Below are 26,986 nucleotides of genomic sequence, written 5' to 3' on the forward strand. Positions count from 1 at the left end.
ATTTCGATACTCAGTCTCCAAGTCTCGTCTTATTCTCGAAACAAAAATTTGTGTCGAGACTGGAAGCCCAATTGGAACCATCAAAATTAAAATCTCACGTCCCACCCTGTTGCATATAACCAAAATCCACCAACTATGTTTTGAATGCGATCTCTGTTTGGTCAAAAAACTGGCTCTATCAGTTGTTATCCGACAAAGTCGCCCCTGAGTAGCGCCTACTACCGTCACTTAACAAAAACATCCTCGTTTGTATCGCAGTATTTCATCTACGCCTTAATTTCCTTACTATTACGCGTCGCTATCGTCGTTATTATTTTTATACAAAATCCACAAAATTGAATGTCCAATTTCACAAATAAATATGAAACGTTGGAGAATACTTATCATGAGAAATTTGTTTTTAAAATAAATCATTTTCTCAATTTCACTACATTTTTTGTTTTTTATGTTTTTTTTATCACGAAAATAAAAATAATACAACAATTATAATGAATAAGTGGTACCCTTGGAAACTAGACGCTATTATAGATTATATGGTATGCAGGGTTTATAGTCCATTGATCGGTGACACACAGACGTGCAACCATTTCACCCGAAATATATATCGACGACCGATCAAGCAAGTCATCATTTTATGTTAAATACAATACATCATATTCTGCAAGACATAAGAGCAACGTCCTGCAGTACATTAAAATTGTTCATATTATGGAGAAATGAAGAACAAAGGAACGTGGCTTATAAAGAGACCACAAGGCATGGTTAGGCCCAGTCAGCCCTAGCAGTAAGCCCAACAGTCAGCCTAACCAGTGAGCCCCAACAGGCAGCCCGAACAGCATATAGTTCAAGTGCAGTTGCTTCAACACCTCATCGCCGTTACACTCGCGCGACATAATTTAATTCAATATTTATTCGCCATGTCATGAATACGCATTAAGCGACAACCTCGTGTCTTTTGTCAAACTGGGGTAGAAGCTCCATAACTTACAACAACCAAAATCCTACAAGTATATTTACGGTATTTGGAATACCGTTGAAAATATATCAAATAGGTATTTAGAATGGATTTTTACGATTCTTTCTATTTTAACAATACAAGTTTTCATCAATAATTTTCAGGTTTAAAAACGAGCTAATACAAAATGGTTCTCAGTTGGCGTCACTTTACTTTGACGTCACAGGTCATGTCCGCCGAGTGCACTTCTAACAAACATTGCGTAAAAGTATGTTGAAGTAACGTAATACGTATCGTTTGTTTGTCCCATAGAGCGCGAAACGTTTTATATTCGGGTAATTGAAAATATGGCAGTGTAGAGAAAATTCTCTACATCATAAATATCCAACGTTGTACAGAAAAAAATTAATAACGTTACCATTGTAATTTTTACTTATTTGAAAATAGTGTTTTTAAAGGAACGTTAAAATACTCTATTCTATAAATGTTATTATTATTATTTGTTGTCAATATTTGGAAAAAGATTGAAAAAAAAAATGGATTTATTGTTATTTTTTTCTTATTTTCAGGTCTGAACCAGCTGTTGTGGTATTACGCCGTAATGGAGAAAAATAAATGCGATAATCCTAACACCAGTGACCATAATGCATGCGTTGTGTGGAGACGATTCGCTAAGTGAGTGCCAAATAGTACATAAATATGCATTTCCATTTTTTGAGTGATGTGGTGTAACTTTTGTTGAAGAAAATTTCATGGACTGCGATCACTTTACTTTCCGTTATTACTAGAGTAAAAGTTTTCTAAATATAAAATAAAATAATTTGATTAAAAATATATTGAGTTCATTAAAAAAATTGTAGACAAGGACTGGAATTTACCTCATAGGAGTTATCAAGATTAGCATTTTACAACAGATATGCAGATAATTTTAGAGAAGGGAATATTGGAATATGGAAGTCATTTACATGTTTCGTGACCTGTCATTTTTCTTCTTTTCTCCGTAGCTGGATATGTAAAGGCCTCTTTAAACTCCTTCTAATCGTATCTGTCTTAACCCTTCCGAATCCAGGCACCGCCAACTACATAGACAGTGTCATCAGTCCATAGCTTTGGTGACCTTCCGACAATCCTTTCATTTGCCCAGGGTCTCCACCTTAATATTCGTGGCGCTTATCTGATACCCCCTTTTCTAGCCATATGTACCACTTTAGTTTAGTCACACAGTTCATGACATCAGCAATTGTCGTTCTCCGTCTAATCTTTTCGTTTATTATTATATCTCGGAGACTTACACCGAGCATCCGCCGTTCACTGAACCGTTGTGTGCATTTTCATTTTTAGACACTCTTTACTGCAAGGGTCGGTTGTATACATTCAATTCATTTATTTCAAATAATACAAACATTACAAACTAAAATTTAAGATGTACATACCTATTATAAAAAGACAAAAAGTACTTAAAGAGACTTTTGTCAAAATAGTAGGAGAATCCTGCTCCGGAAAGCCCCTTTTGGATTCATGGAACAGATCAACTTCCAGAGCGATGTTGGTCCTGTATTTCGAAATATGAAACAATCTATGCTGACGCCGTCTTAGGTAATTATCAGGAACATACAAACTGATGCTCATCATAATCTCAGGATTATCGGCCATACCGCGCAACGATTGATAAAGCTGTGTTGTCAAATAAACATTTCTTCTAGTTTCTAAACTGTTGTAGCCAAGCATACCCTGGAGAAACGCGGAGAAACTCGGAGTAGAGCCAAGGATAATACCCGCGCTCTCTTATGTAGAAATACCTCAGAAACTTTTTTCAGATTTTCTCTATCATAAGAGAGTACTTCAGTTTATGTGGCCCCCAAATCATGGAGCCACTCTCGAATTTACTTCGCACCAAGGTGTTATAAAGTGTTCTCAGTACGCGAGTATTTTCAAAAAATCCTGGCAGTAAGCAGAACAAATCCTAACATTTTCAATGCATTACCACTGATTGTTTCTATGTGTTCATGAAATGTCAGGGTGCTCACAAATCTAACTCACAGGTCTTTAACATTCAATGTTCGTATCAGATTCTAGTCATTCATTTTGTAGCGAAAAAATAGAGTTTTTTGGGTCCTAGCGAAGGGCGTGACTGAACATTTGGAAGCATTAAACCTGAGTTTGTTTCGCCTTCCCCATTCAGATTTAATAAATATATCCGCTTGGAGAAGACAAAAATCGTTAGAAACTGTCACCTTTAAAAATAGTTTTATGTCATCCGCAAACAACGGAAAACGCAAATTCAAAATTACATTTTTAATATTATTAATGAAAATTGAAAACAACAATGGACCCAGGTTAGAGCCTTGCGAGACACCCGAGAAAGTACGGAAACACTCTGACGCGAATAGACTGAAGAAGACGTATTGGTTTCTATTTTAGAGGTAGCTCGCCATTAATTTTAAAATACCATCTGAGAAACCAATCTCGTACAGCTTATTTAATAAGACATCATGGTCAACAGTATCAAAGGCCTTGGCGAAGTCATTATATGAAAAGTCTACCTGTATACAACATGTATCAAAGACCTGTCATTAGCTGGTTTAAATGGTCACTATACACACTGTGTAACATTTACCATTCTGTTTCTGAAGTTAAAGAGCTGAAACCTTGACGGTGGGATTCATTTGACTGGATTATTTTTTTTATATTCTAGACAACGTGCAATGCCTGGAAAAAAATCTTATACTTCTCGAGGTTGCGTCCTTGCACTGTTCCTTTTTATAATCCTCGTGGACTTCATCTTAAGGAAGTAAATTCCACTAGATCGAGGAATATCCATCTTCTCCTCCCAGCGACCTAGAGTACGTCAATGATGCGGTTATTATTGACGATTCAGTCAGGAGTCTTCAAGCCACTGTAGATAGCCAAAATAAGTACTTCGCATGTATGGGTTTAAAAATCAATATTGCGAAAACCCGTGTACTGTGTAATACATGTTGCCCAAAATCCTCTGACTCTTTCAAACCAAGTCATCGAAAGGGACGAGAGTTTCAAATATCTGGGATTATATGTTACGTAAAATGGCAGCTTTCAAAAAGAACTGAGAGTGCAGTTAGGAATAACAGGCGCCACGATCAACAGTATGAAGGCTGTCTGGAGATCGGGATATTTACTCAATAAAAACCAAATGCTGCCTATATATCGCCTGCATAACACCTATTCTCCTCTACAGGTGGGAATCGCGACACCTCACTAGGGCCCACAACAGCAAAATACTGAGTTTTGAGAATAGGTGCCTCAGAAGAATCTTGGGTGTGCGGTGGTTTGACTTATTGAGAAATTAAGTGATAAAAGAACGGACGCAGCAAACTCCGGTGACAACTGTCTTGTCAAGCGGGGGTGATCAGTTGACTAGTATATATACTGCGGATGCCTTCTGAGAGCCTTAACCATGCTTGCCTACTTTACAAGGCATCAGGTTCTCGACATCCTGAACGTCCACTGCTGACTGTTTGTTGGCAGTTCGTGTGGCAGTTTGTAGATAAAAACTGGATTTCGTTATTATATATTCCAACAGAGATGAAGAACATTTCAGTGAAGGGTAACAAACTGGTCCAACAAGAAGTATAATCATTGAAAAATATTACAAATAATTCAGTCAGACAAATCTCACCCACATTAATAACAATATTCAGGATTTTTACTTGAGAGCTCCCATCGAGTGGACAACACTCGTCCAAGATTCTGGTTCTTTTACACTCACAGAACTGTATTCATCTGCCCAGGCAGACATAGTAAAAAACTCCCATAAAATAATCATTTTACCTCGACCTTTTCACTGTAGGCAGACGCGTAAATCAGTAGACCACGAGGCCTCTCTTTATCGTGATTTTTACTTGAGAGTAGCAATTGCATCAAAATACTAGTCCTGAGTTCCAGTTCTAATTCACACTCCGACAATATTATTTGTTCTGCCCAGAAACGGATATAAAGTAAACTGAAAACTTATCACACTGTTAACATTTCAGCCTGTTTGAAACAGCCCAAACATTATTCTGGGCCGTATTTGGTCTAGTAGACTTGGAATCATTCGAGCTGGAGGGAATCAAGACGTTTACTCGATTCTGGGGCATGTTGATGTTTGGAACGTACTCGGTCATCAACATCGTCGTTCTACTGAATTTGCTCATCGCAATGATGAATCATTCCTACCAGCTCATATCGGTAAGAAAAAATCTTTTTTTAAATTTACGTTTTTATGATTTAGGTACCTACCCAAATATTTTAATTTTGGGACCATTTTCAAAGAGTTGTAGACAAGTCACTATTAGAAAAAGGGAATCAAGTTAGAGGAAGACTGAGGTTCAAACCTTGGACCTATGATCCGTCAGATCGCCACGGGACCACAGCCCAATTTCTTTATTCAAATCCCCTAATATTTTTTTTTTCAAAACTCCTTAGAAATATTTAGGATTCATAACTTCATCAATATTTTATAATATATTTTCATAATAATAAAAAAGGATACCGACATATTCAAAAAATACAATTTTTTTAGACTATTTTAAATTGTGATTATTTGGAAGCAATTGTTAGTTTAATTTATCCACATGACGCGATGCCACGTTACAAGGAAAATTAAAGCAGGAATTTGAAGAATTTGAAGTTTGGATTCTAAACCTTTGAAATATAATGTACACAGTGGTAACAAAATAAAAGGAAAAATGGTTTTTTGCTTAGTATGAATAATAATTATTATCCCCGTGAAAAGGCCAAATGTACAGGGCCAATTCTGGCATTTAAACAACAAAAAACCTAACAACATATCCTTAAGATAGTCTCTCCATTTGTAACCAGAATAGTTAAGTAAAATATTCCTACAAAAAAATAATTCAATTTATTATTGACTAAAAATAAGAAATATACATTTGATTGCTTTTCGAAAGCAGGAACGAGCTGACATAGAGTGGAAGTTTGCTCGTAGTAAGTTATGGATCAGCTACTTCGAGGAGGGGGGGACTGTGCCTCCACCTTTTAACATCATCCCCACCCCCAAGTCTCTCTGGTACGCCTCCCAGTGGATCCAGCGCAAGATGTGTGGACACTCTCGAGCCAAGAAGGAACACATGCGGACAATCAGGGTCAGTTTCTTATCTTCGGTGATTCTTTGCTTTCTACTAACAACCTTTCCACAACAGGCCAATTGCAGTGTGATTACAGCATGCAACAGGCAGGCTTGAGAAAAATCCCTTTTTGTAATCTAACTGGATATTGATATCTAACCACTTACCGACTTTTTTAGTCTACCGTTTTGTAGACGTACCCGTCTCTTCGTCGGGACACTCGCTACACCAACATGCAAATATGAAAATACACCGCCACCTTCACCATCACCGCAGTATTAGAGTGTCCCAGAAAAATTGAAGTTTTATATTTTCAATTCATACCCTCTAATTTTGTTTCAATGATGTCAAAACACTTATAAATAAAATTTCACGTAAATTGAATCACGACAACCCGTACCGACTTGCATCGGAACTTGTCAGAACTTACATAGTACTGCTCGCGCGAACTAAGTGTTAATGTGCTTGTTATATCGTGATTGTTTTTATTAGTGAACGCATTGTTTTCGTTGTGTCAACATGTCTGTGGAGTTACGCAGTTCTAAAAAGGAAATATTTTTGGTTGGGGATATAAAACATCAAATTACAGGTTCTAAACTTCCCTCTAATGGACAAGTGCTGGCGGTGTACAAGAACACAGAAAAGTATATCCTGACTGTAAAAAACAAACCTTAAATTTTTTTTTAAATTAATAATGTCCTTTAAATAATTAATATGTACAATACATAATAAAAATGATACAATAATCAAAGTACCATTGTTTTATTTACAAAATAAATATTAAGTTAAAATATTCCCCTATGGTTTCCATACAAACTTTTATATTCAAAGTTTGACATCAAGTCGGCACGGGTTATCGCTATCCGATTTTCATAATATTTATTATTTCAGTTATTAAGGTCAAATCTGTAAAAAAAAATTGCCCTTATAGTCTGGGACACCCTAATATATATAGTATTTCCAAAAATACAAAAATCGTATTCAGATTTATAGAGATGCGAACACCACCATGTCTAAACATGCACTAAGCTTTATCAACAACAAAAAAAATCAATCTTATATTGAAGAATTGGTATGGAGTAAAGAGGGAGGGGGGTAGAGGTGGGGTTACCCGATTGGTTAATTTTTAATTCAAAAAGAGAGCTATATTGAAAAGTTATTTGATTATTTACAAAGGGAACATCATTTTTTAAGGCTTTTTTAATATTAAAAATCTCCATATTATTTCATTTATGTCCTTTCTTATTATTTGAATGCAAAATTTTTACCCCTTTATCCTTATCAAAATCGTAATTTGACAAAGAGACGGGTACGTCTCGAAACCGGTAGAATAAAAAAGTGGGGAAGTGGTTATATACTAATATTTACTAACATTAGTTAAAATGTTTGACCACAATGTGAATGCTTTAAACATAAATAATATTTTAACTGGGAATCATTTGTGCGTGAGGCAAGCGTCTTATCCATCACTTCACGAGAGCCACCATAGTCAAATCGGTGACTGGTTTATTATTATTACTTTTCTTAATGAATGATTTTTTTTTATTATTGATTAATATAATTACATAATTAATAGGTGTTTTTTTTTCTATTCAATCTACTTTTATAATTTTTCAATGTTATGGCTGTAACTTTCCAAAAAAGAGACTAGCTCTTGTGCTTGGATAGTGACTTACACTGTTATATTTATTTAGTAATTTGAAGTTATATTATTTTTAATATACAATATATTCAAAAAACATATTGTATATTAAATAATATAATTATATAATATATTCAAAAAATGTATTTTATTTTACTTTTAATTATATACTGATATATCAGTTTTTATAGTTTTTAGATTATTGGGGAAATTAAAGTATTTTTTATTTCTTTGAAAACAAAACTATTTCAATCATGACTTATGCGGAATTCAGGAAATTTGATCATATTTTGGTATCTGAGTGACTTATTCATCTCGAATTCTTCTATTTTTTCTTCTTTGTAAATTTTTTTAGTATAATTTATTTTGTAAATAGTGTCTGCTGTGTGAACTTCAAATAATTTATACAGATTTTCCGTGTTGAAAGTTTCTTTAAAATTAATTTGATAATTAATCTTTGTACTATTTTGAGAGGGTTCAATATATTGGCGTATGCACCACCCCATCCAACAACACCATATAGTAATAAAGATTGTACAATTGAATAAATGTTAAAATTATTGATTCTTAAAATATTCCTTTGTCGGCCCCGTGGTGTAGTGGTCAACGCATTTGCCTGCCATGCAAGAGGTCTCGGGTTCGATTCTCGACGTGGTTGACATGAAATATTTATTTTAAAAGGCGTTTTTACACTAGAATATTTCATAGTCCCTGGACTGGTACCTGAAGCGTAAGACTGATTATCTTACCTTCATGTAACAAAAATGATCAAGATATACTGCGATTGGTGTATCAATTCAATGCCCTATGCATCATTAGGTGCGGAAAGGGAATGATGATGATGGAAATACTCCGTACTCTAATAAATATGTATGTACATTTTCCAATACTTTTAAATAGTTCACTAATATGGTCATTCCATTTTAAGTTGTGGTCTATTAACACCAAGTTCCATGTCTTAGTATACACCAAGTACCAAACTTCAGTTTAACCCATTTTGCTAATTTTTTTTGTCTCGTTCATTATTTTTTAAAACCCTCCAAAACGTTTTAAGTATATTAAGATTAAAACATTTGAACTTAACCAAATTAGATAAGTTAATTTAAATAAGTAACATTAATTATATTTTTTTCACTTAAATTTAAATTTTTAAACAACTTTCATTCATGTTTTCTTTTTCCTTCTCTTTTTTATACTTTCATAATTAACATTAGATTTAATTGATTTTTAATATGGAAACTTCACTGGTCCATTAGAATTAAGTCCAATTGTGTAAAATATTAAACTTTGTAACTGTACTGTATGTTTCCTGAATAAAAGAAAATAAAAAATAAAAATAATAAAATTAACCAGGCCAGATCTAACGGGATCTAGCGCCCCCTCACTTACTAAAAAGGGACGAATATGCATACACAAAGTCTGATGTTTTTTTTATTTTTTCTTTTATTATGGACAATGGTAATATTAGTTAGAATAAAAACAATATTTTTTTCTGTTTAAAGGGAGCAAAATACTATTACATGAAACAAAACAAAGAGAATTGACTGAAACCTAATTCAGTAAAATTAGATTTATAAATTTAAAATATTCAAGGGTAAATGGAAGTTTTTTTTAAATTTACTTTATTAACATATTTATACATTTTTAACATTTCATTTTTCATATTTTTACTATTGAACTAAAATCCCACCAAGCCACTTTCTGTAGCTTGTTGGTGGAGATTATATTTATACTAACTTAAAACAATGAATAACAGATATAATTAACAGGCAGAAAGATCAGTATATAATTTTTTTTTTTTTTTTAAATACAAGAAAATATGTGAAAAATTAAAATATTTACACATAAGCTACTATTGAAATATAAACGTTTGATCGAGTAGCCTCTCTCTTATTTTGCTCTTGTTACATTGTGAGTTAAATTTAAGTTCTTTCGGCAATAAATTAAAAATGCTAGGTACTGAAAATTTGAGAGTTCAATAGTAATAACCATACTTATTTCATACTTTCGGTATTACCAAACCATAATTATACCTTAAGCGTGTATTATGGTTATGTTTGAGAGGAATTCAGAATTGTTCTAAAATGATGCAAAGCCACAGTAATCCTCGAACAGGCAGAGTTAATAAAGTTAATAGCTAAAATAACAAAAAACTTATGAAATTAAAGTTTATGTTCTACCTACAAACAAATATTTGTAATATAATTAAACCAAACAAACATACAACGTATTTTGAAAAATGGAGAGTATATTTAATTTTTTTGTTTAAGCGGAAGGTGAAGCAGGCTAATGAGCGCGATTTCCGATATCAGGTAAGTCATAGCTTGTCTTATTATTTAACACAATAACCTTTTTAACAAAACGTTAGGATTTTTATACATGTGCATGATTTTAATCAATATTTGACTTTGGACTAATTCATCATAAAAACTAGATTTCCTGTTTTACACATTATTTATCTCTAATAATCATTTCTTTATCTACTATAAACGACATGCATAGATATTTTTATGTACATAATCCATCATTATTCGTATAACCTAAAGCTTTTGCTATAATTCTTAGCCAATTTAGCCATGTACATTGTATTTCTAACTTATTTTTAGCTAACTTAAGCCATAATGATATTTTTATAATTAAATTGTGTTATTCGGTCATTTTCCTTGAATTTATTTGCAACATTTTTATTTATTTAAAAGATTTTAATAATTAGATAAACTGTTGTTTGAAAATATTTTTCAATTTGTGATGGAGTATCGCAACTTCAACTTTACCATATTCGATTATTATTTTAAATAACCATGAAAAATATTAATGGAAAATAAAGTTTTTTATTTGTGTTATTTATAAGATGCATATTTATAGTGTCAAAAATTACTAATAAATATAATCAAGAATCTACACAAATCCTAAAAACTAGTAATGAGGTGCATATTGCATATTTATACCTTTAAGAAATAATATATTGCATATTTGATATTTTTTTACAAATTAAACCTTTCCCAGCTTTGATTTTAATATTTAACATTTAAATGAATCTATGTTATTTATATTATTTCTGTAAACAAAGTTAGAACTGATGCAATAACGATACATTGTATTTGGTTTGAGTATATCAATAATAGCTTGTTGATAGGCATTTATTTTATCCATAATATGTTGTTTGTTAATTTGTTTGGTCGTATTTAATAAGAATAACAGTATTATAACAATACTGCCATTTGGCAGACACTGTGTAAGGCGTTCATGATGTTACTATGTGGAAATGTTGCTTGTTTCCAGAGTATAATGCGTAACCTTGTGAGAAGATATGTAACGGTGCAACAACGCAAGGCCGAATCTCAAGGGGTGACCGAAGATGATGTCAATGAGATAAAGCAGGACATCTCCGCCTTCCGGTGTGAACTGGTGGAGATACTGAAGAATAGTGGCATGAATACTTCCACAGCAAGTGGGGCAGGCTCTGGTGAGTATTTACGTAGTTGGATTATACATTCATAAAAAATGAAATGTCAACTTAACACTGTAACTACCTACTTTAAAACAAATTTTTATGCTGGCGACTTTAAACTATGAGTGGGATGTTTTATGATTGGTAATGAGTAATGAGTAATGAGTTATGACAAGGTCACAACATTCTATAACAATACTCTTGTTTTCAACGTGTTACCATAATACCACCCGTGATTAAATTCCATTATTTTTAACAAAATATGTCTTAATTTTTAAAAATACAGTAAGTCCTATTTGTGTACCTAGTGAAGCACATAATAATTCTAAAACTAAATATTTATAATATACTCGATACAATTAAGTGAACTAAGAAATTAATATTTTTTTAAGAAAATTGCTACTTTCATATGCATAATGCATGTGCATTTTACAACAAAAAAATGTAGATAGTTGGGTAATGCAAACATAAGTTCTGTTTTTTTTTTTTTTTAAATAGCAAATTTTCAAAATTGAGATTTTCGTTGGTACATCTATTCTCAATCCAAAATAAGATCAACCTACTACAGTACGAAATTACGTTCGTACTGTGCATATCTCTCTCCCCCCGCTTTGTTAGCTTCACCCGCGGTGCTCATGGCTACGGTATGGTGTCTACAATACTTCAGTAACTCGTCTATTGTCCTGCGTAGCGCTCGCTTTACAAGATATTAACCCATTCAGACCCTGAGATATGTTCAAATTCCATGTTCAATACTAATTGCAATGACAAAAGAGGGCAGGTAAACATTCAAATCGAGACAATGATGCATTTTTATAAATTAATGATACAGACACTGTATTATATAAACTAACGGAATGTTGGTTAATTTTTATATGTGGTACACAAACCTCAATGCAGTATGATTATTAATACGAATAATTAAAAATATCTGACAACCCAGATATCTTGCAAACTTGCCATTCACACAATTTCGAAGCAGACTGATATTATTGGGGTGCATTCCATAAAATATGCATAGATATTCAAGGTCCGGTGAAGTTAAATTGTCAAATAATTGGAGACGACGATTGAGCATATTTTTGACGATTTCGATAAAAATGCAATTAGATAGAAGGTTCGTTCTTTTTATTTGGAAAAAAAAACCTGCAATAAACAAAGTTTTGCAGGCTGTCCATAGCGATGACTCTTACCAAATTTCAAGTGTAGCACTTTCAATAAGGTAATTAAAGAATTGGGTTTCCAATGTTGCAATCGAAAATACGACCGTTTATTTACTGGGCGGGAAGACCTAATTCCTTTAAGTAGTGACTATATTAGAGCTATCGAGAGATACCGTAGGAAAGGTCGTACAATATAAAATCTCGATGAGACTTAGATAAATGCAGGATGTATAAAAAAAAATTGGTTGATAATACCGTTAAATCGAAACGAAATGCTTTAACACGCGGCTTTTTCTTGGAACCATCTAATCCAACGGGTAAAGGAAAACGGTTAATAGTGTTAAATATTGGAAGTGCCGCAGGATTTTTTCCGAATGGTTTGTTAATTTTCTAATAAAAAAAATCTGCAAACTATCACGACGAAATGAATGGAGAAAAATTTTTGGAGTGGTTTAAATTTTTTTTGCCATCACTCGACGAAAATTGCTGCATCGTTATGGATAATGCCCCATATCACTCTATCGAATTGGTCAAGCTTCGAAATAAACAATGGAAAAAATGTGACATCATTAAATGGCTCGAAGACAAAGGAAAAATTATTGTTGACACAACAATGATCAAATCGGAGTTGTTGCGGATTGTTAGCTCGTATAGGGGGACATATGACAAGTGTGTGGTAAATTAATGTCACTGCAAGTGAAGCAAATAAAACTGTTCTTCGATTACCCCCCTATCATTGCGAATTAAACCCAATCAAATTGGTTTGGTCGATGATAAAACACCACGTAAAAGTTAACAATACCACTTTCAATATTAGTTTTGCAAGAAGGTATTGAAAGAGTTACACCAGACCATAATGATTGGAATAATTTCGTTAGACATATTATTAGTATTGAGCGAAAATTTTGGAATGTCGATCATATTGTTGATGAACTCGAGGACAATAATGGTGATTCATTGGCTTTCGATGTTTCAAGTGGGTCATTTGAGGAAGATTAGTTTTTTTTAATGCCAATTATGATATTTTCAATTATGGATCAATTCCTAAACAGATTTGATAAATCTATGAATAAATTGCTTTATTTTTTTTTTGGTTGTGAGTAGGCAATCAAAATAAAAGTATAAATATAAATTAAATTAAATAATTCATTTAATTCAATTGATTAATCGGGATTCAATGTGTTAAGTTAGTAGTGGGGCAGGAGGCGGAGATATGCCAGAACGCAGGTCTTACGCACTTATGTTGGATCGAGAATATAAGGCAATATTTTTATTTTATATATTGGTATTGTTCTCTATAGATATTTTTGTTTTTGTTTTTAACTTTATTTGGATAATAAATGATCAAAATGTGTTATTTACAAATAATTATTAAAATATTTTGTCCGTTTCAATAAATACAAATGTGTGCAATATTTCATTTAAGCTTTTTTTTAAATACCAAAAATTTATATTTTGTTTTCAAAACTTACAAATAAGGAATTCCAGAAATATTTTATAATGTAAATGATTTTTTATTTGTTTTTAATTATTTAACTATTTAGTAAAATGCACAGACATTTTAAACATCAAAACTTAATCTTGTGGAATAATTCATTTATAGTATTCAATCATTTAAAATAATCACGATATTGACTGAGTGTTTTTTTCGTTTTTATTTATTTATTAATTTGTAGCTAACATTAAATAATATTCTACATAACAAATAATATAATGCATGATGCTTTCTAAAACACTATTTTGACATAGTAGCAATACGAAAATATTATTTAGTGTGTAATATCATAACTATATGTTTTACCTAAAATAGATTAAGTACCAAATTTTGACTACATCGATATAAATGTCGATACAGAACTTTCCTTTACAGGTTCGGGTGGCAAGAAGAACAGGCAGAAGGAGCGACGTCTCATGAAGGGATTCAACATCGCCCCATCCAATAATGTAACTCTTCCTCCTGTGGCTGAATTCATAGCTTCCTTACATCACCAGGTTTGTTGGGATCAGATCCCCAAAGGAGATGCTTTGCCCAATGCATTATCAATGGCTACACACTAACCAAGCATTCTGACTGCTTAACTTAACCGCATACAAAATATGTCAATATCACGTGATTATATTCTCCGGCAATAACTATGTTCCGTTACTTTTCAGCATTATTCTTATTTATTTGTTCAGATGGATGCAGCATTTTTTATTTTTATGTTGTCGCTAAATTACACCCTGACATGTAATTCACTTATATCAAGCTTTTGTGTACATTTGTTGTTATATTTTCTAATTTTTGTGCCAATCTGCAATTTGGTCGGTTAAATGATGTTTTGCTTATGATGATATGTAAGTATAGGTATTAATTGTTAATTATGAACACTTTTTACCACCTGAACATAATAAGTAGAGCTTCAATGCCATCCATATTTTTGCTACATAGGTACTATATTTAATTATGCAACAAATCAATGGTTTTGGCTGAACTATACAAATCTATGCAATTTCACAATTCATAAACTTAACCACTTAGGCACGATAGCATTTTGACTAGGGAACAGGAACAGGTAATGTCTTCAAACCAGACACCGTTAAGTAATTTTACACACTTTCAATATCAATAGTGCTTCCAAAATGTATTTTATTCTTTATAAAGCTAAACTTATTTTATATATTAAAAAAATACTTCAATTCTTAAAAATTTTATCAGTTCTTTTAAGATTGGATTAAGTGTGATTTTTAAAAAAGAATATTAAGATTCTAGCGAGTATTTTAATCTCAAATGATGGATAGTTTAATTTAATTTGTTTATATGTATTATAATTTGGTTGTTGCACTTCATTTTTAGCATTCGGAACAGGCTCACACTCACAGCCATCATGAAATGTTTGGCTCCACACTATCTGGGATATTTAGTGGAGGAAGTGTTCACAAACCACCTCATCACACCATGAGAACTACATCACAGAGTTCTCTGAGCAGCGAGGCCAACCCGTATCACCGTGGACTCACCCTCAACATGGGAAGGTTAATTTCAAGTCCTTGGCTATTGACACATTTGTGTAATGCACCTTTGTGGTATTAAACACAAGTAATTTAGAACCATGCAATATTTTTCTTACCATAAAAATGCACTTCAGTAACTTCAAAACATGCCTCAGGGATAGATACATATATTTGTCTTATAATAATTTTCAGCATTTTCTTGATTTGTAAATCGCTCTAGTATTGTGTTTAAATTAAAATATTTTCTTAAAAGACAATGATTTTCAGCCTTGCTTATTCAACATTTAAATATTTCTAACTTTACAGGTTTTCATATTAGAATCACTAATTTACCTTTATTTCTCTTAAAATTCTGAAGTGTAGATATTTTAATACAGTTTTACTAATAAACCACATATTCCTTTTTGTATTCTAGCATGCTTAGATAGACAAAAAAAATTAACAAAATAATTTTAAACTTCTGGTTTTGGAAACTTTATTAGTTTTAATGGTCTAAACATGGGACCTAACTATTTTGGACTTTAATATTTTATTTCAAACTTTTTTATTTTGTTCAATAGACTTTGCTGGATACTGCAAAATACATAAATATCATCTACGTTTATTAATAATGTGTAGTATCTAGTTACTGGCTAGTTACATTATAAATCATAATATTATATTTCAAGTGTTTGAGTATTTTGTGAACTAGATTCTGTATTTGTTTTATGTGTGAGTGTGTGTCAACACTGTGTATAGATTTCAATTTAAATTTATTTATTTTATATTTTAATGTTTATGTACTTCACAAAAATATTTCATGGCATACATAACACAAAAAAATTAATACTAAAATTTTAATGTACAAAGATGGTAAAATAAAAATACCCAGCAATTATAGAAAAAGGATGCTATCCTCTCTGAACTTTTTTTCACTAATATAAAAGATGTCAATATTCAAAGAGATACGGTTGAGTAAAGATATTCAACTAGATTACTCCATACTATATTTCATTTTAAGAATATAAAAACTTCCAACACAAACATTTGTAAGTGGGAATGCAAAATTTGCAAATTCAAGTTCTCTTGATAAATTCCTTTTATTGAATCAAAAATTATTGATACAAATATGTATTATTATATTTTGAAACTTATTATATTTAAATGTAATAAGATAATATTGCAAGTCTCTGATTGTCAGAAATAATGTGTATTGTTTACAATCCAAATACTACTTCTACATAAAACTTGCCATATATTATATTCAGTTGAATGAAAGAAGGATTTAATATATCATATTGAAATCAGATTCCACTTGAAGAGACCATCCTCGCACAAACGACGCTGGGGAACTCTTATAGAAGCTGCTAAGGTGGGCAGAGTTAGCAGGCTCATTGGAAGGAGCAGGTGTGTTCTCATGCCAATCCATTCCATTACACCGTTTAAGGAATTTCAGTAAATAAACTTAAAACATATAATTATTCAGTACAGTTTAACCATATGTAATTATGTCTATTCACCATTTCAATGCGGCGACAAGTTTTGAATTTGATCAATTGATTTAATGATAAAAAATATTTGGTTTTAGTTCCTTGCACAAATATACTTCTTGGCAATAAGGTATGTGAAGCTAATAGATAGACTAGTCATGACAGTTTCAATCAACTCTGATTGATTGCACTGGGTGTGGTAAAATGCGACATAATATTGCATGTCAAATATTATGTAAATTAGGGTTCATGTTGCTACTAAAATAAATGAACTAAACTCGACTTACAAAGCAGTTGATATTATCTCATAAAAACTGCTTAGTTTGACTGCCATGTCCACATACAGAGCCATTATAGCCAAAACATTGTTACCGACAGGACATTTTACAGGATAATATTTTTTCTTCTGAATTATAAAAGAATGTGCTTTGAGAACAAAGTTTTTTTTTTAATGTGTATTTAATATCAATAAAATAAATAGTCAAAACAGAGTTTAATTCTCAAAGCGTATTCCTTTTTAATGAGGAAGTTCAGTGTTTTTTTAATACTTTTTATTTGTTAATAGACTATTACTGAGCCAAAAATTTAAAAAAATAAAAATTATGTATTGTATTATCAGCGCTACGATTTTTTAATGTTTTGTATTTATTAGATTACTTCACGTGTGACGTCTCAAGTTCTCTTCCCTTTCTTCTCGTTGAGTTCTGCTGATTCATTAGTTGACTTACCTATCTTACTAAATCTATCGTAACATTTATCATTGATTGATTCGGAAGAACTAGTGAGGTCTTGCAAAGTAGTTTGTTTTTTTTATGAAAATCATTTTATTTTTTTGATCCATTTTCAAGAAACTTTGCTGTAAAATTTGATGCTCTAATTTTTCCCGCGCATAAGAATACAATTTCTGTAACTAATTTCCTGTAAGGCTGAACTTCCTCATTAGAAGGAAAAAGTGCTCTCCTACAAAATATTGTTTTTGTCGGTTACGATGTTTTGGCGATCATGGCTCGATGTTTTAAAATAACATTGTCAAGGAGACCTTAATAGGAGATCTACTTACTATCTATTGAGCAGTGGAATTTTAAAACTTTTATAAAGATGGACTTTTTTTAAATCTTTAAAATCTAGAAAGATTAATTTGATTATCCACAAATTGTATGTTGTTGCCGTTTGAAAATGAAGTGTTGAGAGTTGTGTATTTTGAATAATATTTGAGTTAATCGTTAGAGTTCAATAATATAAATATCACATGCTGAAATTCCTTATCTCAAGAATATAATATCTTCCAATTCAGTTTTAGTAGGAACACAGTAAAAGCAGTTTTGCCTCCAAAAATTTCATTCAGCCATAAAATCCCATTTGAAAAAAGTTTTTTTAACAAAATAGGCACTCTGTTATAGTTCTAATATTTTACCTTGTTTCTACTCAAATTATTTTCCCTTTCTCAAATACATAAACATTTCATCAAAATAAAAAGGTACAATTAAAACATGTTTAATATCAAATGGTATTTTATAATTTTCACTATTTTATTTTCAATCTTTGTACTTTTTTTAAAGAACCAAAATAGTTTACTCTCGCTTTGAGAATCTTTTATAAGAAAATGTGTATGTTCTTTTTAAATATTTAATGCTTTAACTAAGAGACACTATCTTTTCCTATAACATGTTTACACCACCTACACGCATTCTTACATAAATATACATACTTAATTACTAACACCAACAAAAAAATCACTTTAAGTTTGGATCCCAACTTAGTATGTTTAGTTATATTTTCACTAAACTAACTATACCAGAAAAGCTCCACAGTCTTAGGAGAGAACCACAGTCGATTATAGTGTTGCCTGTATCTGACAATTACCTTAATATTCTGCATTTTGCTTCTGAATAAGTAGACTTTACTTATTTAACTAAAAATCATCATTCCTAAAAGGACAAAAAAAAAATTGTCATGTTAAAGCATTTAAAATAAATTTAATAAAAAAAAATGACAAATAATGTTATTCCAAAGTCACATTTGTGACTATTTGTTATTTATGGAATATAATTACAAAGCAGATGCATTTTTAAAAAAATATTTACATTTTCCTACCCTGTGTGACAATTCAGTCACTGTAAAAACAATCACTGCGATACTTAGACAAAATATTTCAAATAAGCATAGTATTTTTTTTTAAATTATAGGCATGTTAAATATATTTATCGAATTAAATGACCTTGTATTTAGGAGCAAATTTGTTTTCCAAATACTTGTGATTATATTTTTTCACATACTTACCCAATCTACACCAATAAACACAAAATTTTAAGGTACCTACCTATTTACTTTTTATTATGTGATTGCTTTTTTTTATCATTGCTGTATGCTCTTTTTATTTTATTCCAAAACATATGATTTTATTATTATAAAAATGTGTTTCTGTGGTAGTATGAGTATTATTTTTGTCTATGTGGTAGACTAAAGTACACTTTTATTTTATATCCATACTTTAATTGCATATTTGTATATATTATCATTTATTGAGCTTACAACTTACCTCTTGTGTACATCATTTGATTTGAAATTTCATAGGAATATAAAAATTTCAATGTTGTGTTACATATACATCTGTACATACTCATCCTTCCTTTTTATAACCTCACTGTATTTTAAAATATTTTTAAAAATGTATTTAAAAATATAAACAAAATCTTGAAATACATTATTTATTTGTGTTATTGTTTATTTTAGATGTAAACCAAAATGTGAATAAACTGTCCTTACAAAATAAACAGATACATTTCAATAGTTTAACTAGTTTTGGAAATAGACGACTCATTTAAAGTAATATTGTTTTTATTTAAAAAAATGGTTATGACAAACAAAATGTCCATTGATAATAGTGTAAAATGATTGCAATAATTTAATAGGCTATTTATAATAATAAGCTATTTATTTTTCAGTAGATAGAATATAAATGATCTAAATCATTTTTACCAACCTTGAAAAAAAAAAATTACAGTGTCAAAATTATATAAAAGCTAAATTGCAATGCAATTAATTATAATGAAATCAATGGTATATCATTAATTTAAAAACTACTTATTCCTACAACCATGCAAATTTCTAATTAATTTTTTTATATTTCAGATCAGAAGATTCGGTGTGCAACTCTCATTGTAGACAGGGTTCCTCCCACAGCCACTCTAATAGTCCTCCCAGTGATAACACAGACTCACCGAGTGACTCCAACCGTAGTCTAGAGAGATCCCAACTATCTAAACCCAAGTTTGACGCCACACAATCTAGTTCCGGACATCGGTCACACTCTCATGGTCAGTTAATTTTATTTATCTGAATGTGTTAATGATTTACTTATCTTCTAGGTAATAATTATTTTTTACTAGGCCCAATTTACCACACAGTGATTTGCAGCTCCCAAACAAACAAGTCATATTGCAGTATATTACAGACACTTACAACTTGTTCAAAGTAGTAGAAACTTTGTTTAAACGTTCCTTGAAACATTACCTACTTCAAGTAGTTGTACCGCGATCGCTTCCCATCCCAAATTATCTGTGTATGTCTGATCAAATATGTAATATGTTAAGGTGAACACATTTTCATTACTAAACATCTTGGTCCAATATTAATCTAAAGATGCTGGTTAAGTATTTATCTACTTGAACTATATTTAAGTAGTAATTTGTTTGGTTCTCATATGCCTCGGATAAAGAATGAACCTAAATTTTCCTTTGAAAACAATACTTATGATATAGTAATATAATATAGGTTCTTATTGGAACCATTCATTAATATAAATGTTTTATCGTTACCATTGATCCTATATCCTGCGTTTTCTGTAAAACTCCACTGTTTGAAAAAAGAACCTACTTAAAAGAAAGATTATTAATATTTTGTGAGCATTTTTTGATATTTATAAATGACGTTCCAGGGATCAGTGCGTTGGTTGCCCTCAAGAAAAAACGGAAAAAGTTTTCAGATTCGCGTAACGCAAGCCCTGATCCTCCTCCAATCAATCCACAACCAAACAAAAAGGTCAACCTTATATTATTCGTACATTCTCCTTAATCCTTTACCATTTATACTAGAAAACTCCTTTGCATTTGCTTAGTACGCTCACATGAAATGCCTTAGAGAAAATAATACATATGCTTTATTTCTTACAATGCATACCTTTAGTCTGAGGTTACGCTTTTACTAAACAGAAAAACATGTATTTTCTAAATATTGTAATCATTCCAAACAAAGTTTAATAAAATAAATTGTTAATAGTTTACAACTTGTAATTTTCTTATTTTTTTTTTGTTATTTTCTTAATCAAGCATATTTTAAAATGATTTTCTATCCAGGTTATATTTCCAAGTAAAACAACGAAGATCTTGAAAATGAATTCCTTAAAATTTGATAACAGTATTTATAAAATGTAATGGCAAAATTGAATCATTTTCATACTTCAATTTTATTTTGCAGATATTATTATTATTCTTACTATAGTAGAGGCTTCAAGTCTTATTTTACCTTCATATGTTTCATCAAGACATATTTTATTTGCCACAAAACTGTCTAAACTCTAAAAGTTAAAAATATCTACAGATTATATTACCATATATTTTTTTAAATATATTAAAATAATACTTTTTAAAATCTAAATTTTGTGATCCCTCTCACTATTGCATTTTTTTAAATCTTTAGCATGGAAGAATTTGTTTGCCAGATTATTGAATTTTTAATGGTCATTAACAAATTCAAGCACATGTTTAAAAATATTTTTCTTAAATTCAATTCCACTCCATATTTTTTTCCTCCTTCAAAACATTTTTATTTTTTATTTTATCAGTATTACACATTTGCAAAATTGTGAAAAAAAAAATATTTTTGATAAATGTCAGTTCTTTCAAAAGTAGTGAAAGCATAACCTCAACCAATTAGAACATTGAGATATACTAAACTCATTTTTGATAAGTCTTTTCCTAAAACAGATATTGAAGAGAGCCTGCAGTGTTCCTACCAGAGTGGCGGATGCGATACACACAGCGCATAATACGTGCCTGGACTCTTCTGAATCTGTTAAACAACCAGGTAAAAACAGTATGTAATTCAAAAATCTTTTTTCTTTGTCCAATATTCAAAAAATTGTATGATTTTAAAAAAACAAACTATCAAATGTATAATATTGTTCGCGATAAACATTATGCATATTGAGGATAGGAAAGGGCAGTTGCAAATTAGATTATATAACATTCACAAAACTCAAAGTATTCATTATCATCATCACTATACCATGTCCGATTCCTAGTTTGAGCATATGGTGTCCACAAAGAGCCTCCAGGTATCTCTGTTGGCTGCCAGCTCCTGTGTAAAACCCCTGGATGTTAACATATTTGTTACACCTCTAAATCAAAGAAATCTTCGACTGCTGTTAAACCTCTAACTCTTATGTATAATATTTTTCCGATAATTTTAACCTAGTATAGGCATGCTTCGAGTATTTCTCTAAATTTACATGTAAATTGACAAACTTTATTCTAGACATAAGTCTAATAATAATAAAGATAATATACGAAACTTGGTAAATACATATTACTTCAAAAAGGTAGTTTGAAATTATATAATATTAAGAAGAGTCGTTTTTTAATATGTATCTAAATTTATAGCAACAGAGAGGGAAAGCATTTTTGAGAAGAGAATATGGAAGTCATTTAGAGGGCTTGACACCCATCATCGACTGGTTTAAGTGGCCACATTACACACTGTGTAATATCCACCATTCTGCCTATGTTTAAACATTTACATTTCCTCAACTATTCCATCTGTCAACTTCTGTGAAGTAAAAGAGCTGAAACCCCTTATTGATGTGGGTGAGATTCATTTGGCTGAATTATTTCACCTACTAGGCAACGCCTGAAATCGCTTTTCAATCTTTAAATGTTTTCCCTCTGTGTTGCAATAAATTTAGATCTTAACTCCTTAGGGAGTGAAATCCAACCTAATATAGGTAGATACAAACATTTGGACATACTCGAAACATTTTTAAAATAGTGTGTTTTATAGAGAGACAAGGAATTACCCCATCTACGACTGAGGAGAGTGTTGGGGGAAGAAGAGAAATAGACTCCAGAAAAATTCCTACGGAAACAAAACCTGCCGGGAGTTCACTGGAGCCCCTTTTGACCTCTTTAGACGAATCTCCATACAAGGTATAATAAAATCCCATTTTGTTTAATAAAGGAAATGGATATCTGTTTTTCTATCATAAAAATGTATTATTTCAACTGGAGAATTAGAACCGAGGCACATTTTGAAAGAGATATAAATGGGTAGTGTAAATTTGTCAACCAAACAAAGACTAACCATTGTGGCTGTTTCACCTCATACAAATATTTATATTTGCATTCATATGTTTTACCCAAATCTATTTAGTGGCTATTTTTAATGAGAAAGATAAGTGCTACAGGAAATTGGATGTAAAAAATGTTTTCTTACGCGTGGTACAAACACAATATGGTACAAATGCATTACATTGTATGGTGAAGTTACTGGAATAAAAAAAAGATTTTCATAAAAAGTAACAAATTTTGAACGTCACTAGTTCTTCCCAATCAACCAATGATTGTTGCGTTGTGATAGATTTCCAGTTTACGGGAAGCCAATTCACCAATCAGGACAACTCACCGAAGATATTAAAAAATAATATGAATAATTAAAACATAAAATTGTAGCGATGATAATATGATCAAATAATATTTTTTTTCAAATTTGACTTAGTTCGATAGTCTATTAACAAATAAAAAAAATATTTAAAAACAACTGAACTTCCTCATTAGTTGTAAATAACCTATTTTGAGAAAAGGGTATCAAGTTATGGTAGAATGAACCTTAGACCTCCGGTTCTGAGTCTGCAACACTACCGCAGGAGTGCAGCCTAGCTTGTCCATTTATGTAATACATTTCATTCACATTGAGTAAATATATGAATAAAGTATAATTTAAAATGTTTAATTCATTTGTTTATCAGGGCCATCGGAATGGGAAGATAGTTGTTTTGCCGAGACTTCCAGGAATCATTCCTCTCAGCGGACACACACAACCTTCAGGGTGGCTCTAACTAAGAATCGCCGATGTTATACCGCTGTTAACTTGACCAACACAAGTGAACTGAAACTTCCTCAACTCGTAAAGATATAAATAAACTCAGTGACTGAAAATATGCACAAATGCACTATAAAGCACAGGTTGTTTAGAATGATATTAAAGTTGTGTTTCGGTGTTAAAACTAGTTATCGTAGTGAAAAACAATATTTATGGCATTGATATACATATTTTTATGTAGTTAGTGTGAAAAACTTTGAAACATACATATTTGAGTGTGTTTTTATGATACAATTGAAGTTATATCAAAATGAATTTATAATCTAAGGTTATAAACTTTTAATTATAATATATTTTGCAGAGCAGGGTGAATACAACGCCTATATTTAAAAATATATATATTATGAAGAACCAACTACTATATAAAATACCTAATGTTAAGAACATTCATTTTACCAGCCAGCTAATCAGTTGAAATTCCCAATTCAGATTGAATAAAAACATTATTAAAAATACATATTTATATACGTATACTTACATTTTTTCTTTTATTTTACTAATGGACAGCAAAATTTCGTGAATTTAAATGTATGTTTGTTGAATTTAATTTGGTAAAATAATACAAAATATGTATTTTTTGTAATCATTTCCAATTTGTTTTTTAATAAAAAAATGTTTTTGGCATTAAAAAATCAATATTATTACCTATTACATATAAATAAATTGATAAATAAATAAATACCTAAAATGTTGTACAAGATTAAATCATATTTTTTTTAGTTTGAAAACATAAATTCCATAGAATAAAATTAATTTCGTAGAAGGTAATTTTAAAAACAATTCAAATGTTCATATGACATAAATAAGGTAATTTCTGACAGCTATAGGGGACTGACATAAAAAAAAAAAACTTTTTGTAATGAGAAAACACTGGATTCTCTTAATGTATTTTTCAGAAGAGTAAACAGGGCCCCTAAACATGTGAATTCATAAAATCGCCCAATCGTCCTATTTTTTATCCATTGCATGAATCTACACTATTGCAATACCAAGTTTTGAGAAGCGATGAATTAATTTAAATATTTCTTTTGTATGGTGTGGTTCATTTTTATTAATTTATTGAAACGCATGTCTTATTTGTAACATGTTGCATAATATTTATACATATATTTTTAAAAATTAAATTCAATTATGAACGTGAACAATTAAAAATATTAAAAACTCAATTGATAAAACAATGTCTTTCTGATATTGCAAATGAAATGGCATTCCTATTCTAACCAGAAATACATTATTTTATTTTTGTGAGTAATAACTGATTATTTGGCTGTATAAGAGTAATTGTTACAATGTGGATGAAACATACCGCTAATTACCCTCACATATTTTCTCCTAGGAAAACTTAAGTAACATTTTATTTTATCCGAAAACAGGGACTTGCATAATTATAAACATTATGCAAGTAATCATAGATATAAGACCAAATAATTATATCTGTTTAAAAACATACAATAGTAATTTCAAAGACGAAAACTTTGTTTTTTTAGATAGTTAACTAATGAATTCTATTGATTAAATATGTAAGGATTAAACTCATCTCGTGTATTCTAGAAATTCATGTTTATAGTAATACTAAAGATAAAATTATTTGAAAAATTATTTTAATCTAATTATTTTAACGAAAAAATCAAAATTGAGACCGTCATGCATGTCATGGCATGGAGTAGATTAGAAGACAAATAAAAAAAAGGAACATTTGTATAACTCGGCTAGCGCCACACTCAGCGAAAATTCCGTCACCCATCCTCCGCCACGGTAAATCCGAAACCGAACGAGCAGCCACACTACATGTTCTGTGGCAGATTATCAGTCGATTGCCGAGCCTTATACAATTGATGCGGACTGTCTGCCGAATGTGGCGCATCCCATTAGAAAACATGCAATGCAGAGTTGCTGCTTAGATGCTTACGAATGATACACACACGGAAAAAGAACAGAGGCCGAAGACAAGCAGTCCGCACAGGTCCACGAACGGAATAACCAACCATTCGTATAGTCTGCCTGATAACAGTAAATCAATGCAATAATATGTAATGGCGTTCCGCAGCGAAAGATAGGCTACAAAATTTCCGCTGAGTGAGAGCTAGACTTACCGCTGATGCTTTACTGTTCAAAACTTGAACAGAAATAATAAACCATATTTAAAAATAAAAAGTTGTACACCTTCAAATATTCAATAAAAATATTGCTTGTTTTTATTGTTTATTTGTACATAGTGAATCAGTGTATTCTGATGAACACCAAACAAATTTTTAAAACATTAGTATACTATTTATTTATCAGGGCTGGTATTTCAAACGCTCTCGCGGCCATCGCGCGTATTATCTCGTGTATTTACAAACAAAATACACGAAAAAAACTGTTTTCTCGTGCCGCGAGAGTGGTTCAGAACAGCACCCCAGGCATAGTAATTTAATTTTAATATTTTATATGGGTTTTTATTACCGTGTCTTACTCACAACCGGATTGTTTAAACGTGACTGGTTTTGGTAACACATGCTCTCGACAAATGTGAAGTCAAAACTGTTTGCATTAAAAAACTAATGAAATTCATTTTTTGTTTCATTTTTATCACATAAAATTACTAAAACAATAAATTTAGTGCTAAAACCCTACACAAAGTTGCATTTTAATAAATATATTATAGTGCATTCTTTTTTTATGCAATTACATATCAAATAAACCAGAATTTTTAATTTTTTGCCAATTTCATAATATTGTCCATATCTTCTGACTAACTTGCAAAACTACAATCTCCAAAAAAAAATTACAAGAAGGTGAAAAAACAGCATTATTTGTTGAAATTATACTGTTTTTTCACCCTCCAGTAAATTTTTTTTTTTGGAGATTGGAGTTTTGCAAGTTAGTGGACGATATGTATTTATTTACATCTACCTTCCACTGTAACACTAAAAATAATCATGAATTAATTGCGTCATTTATTTATTTATTATTGTTACTTTCAGACATTTCATAAATTTACCTTATAATTTAAATACATAGATTCATGATTCAAATACGCTGTCTGCAAATTACTGAGGGAAATATTATG

General features: G+C 30.9%; 1 protein-coding gene across 17 annotated transcripts in view; it reads left to right on the top strand.

Moving 5' to 3' along the window:
* Positions 1 to 24,023, top strand: part of LOC148281159 (transient receptor potential-gamma protein-like) — a 369,353-nt gene extending 345,330 nt beyond the window's left edge. Inside the window, exons 13-25 of one of the 17 annotated variants that reach the window (XM_088227187.1) lie at positions 1,525 to 1,630; positions 4,966 to 5,161; positions 5,884 to 6,078; positions 9,973 to 10,014; positions 10,985 to 11,168; positions 14,172 to 14,308; positions 15,153 to 15,331; positions 16,598 to 16,696; positions 19,912 to 20,096; positions 20,717 to 20,820; positions 21,765 to 21,864; positions 22,825 to 22,982; positions 23,801 to 24,023. In XM_088227187.1, the coding sequence (XP_088083313.1) occupies positions 1,525 to 1,630; positions 4,966 to 5,161; positions 5,884 to 6,078; positions 9,973 to 10,014; positions 10,985 to 11,168; positions 14,172 to 14,308; positions 15,153 to 15,331; positions 16,598 to 16,696; positions 19,912 to 20,096; positions 20,717 to 20,820; positions 21,765 to 21,864; positions 22,825 to 22,982; positions 23,801 to 23,890 (1,775 nt within the window). In that variant the 3' untranslated portion in view covers positions 23,891 to 24,023. Of the gene's footprint in view, positions 1 to 1,524; positions 1,631 to 4,965; positions 5,162 to 5,883; positions 6,079 to 9,972; positions 10,015 to 10,984; positions 11,169 to 14,171; positions 14,309 to 15,152; positions 15,332 to 16,597; positions 16,697 to 19,911; positions 20,097 to 20,716; positions 20,821 to 21,764; positions 21,874 to 22,824; positions 22,983 to 23,800 lie in introns of those variants that run through there. The other 16 variants (XM_088227188.1, XM_088227189.1, XM_088227175.1 and 13 more) reach the window with 16 other exon arrangements.
* The last annotated feature ends 2,963 nt before the right edge of the window (positions 24,024 to 26,986 follow it).

Source organism: Micrasema longulum, unplaced genomic scaffold (genome assembly GCF_059751315.1).
Source record: "Micrasema longulum isolate JH-2025_06_02 unplaced genomic scaffold, ASM5975131v1 h1tg000490l, whole genome shotgun sequence".
In the NCBI taxonomy this organism is placed as follows: domain Eukaryota; kingdom Metazoa; phylum Arthropoda; class Insecta; order Trichoptera; family Brachycentridae; genus Micrasema; species Micrasema longulum.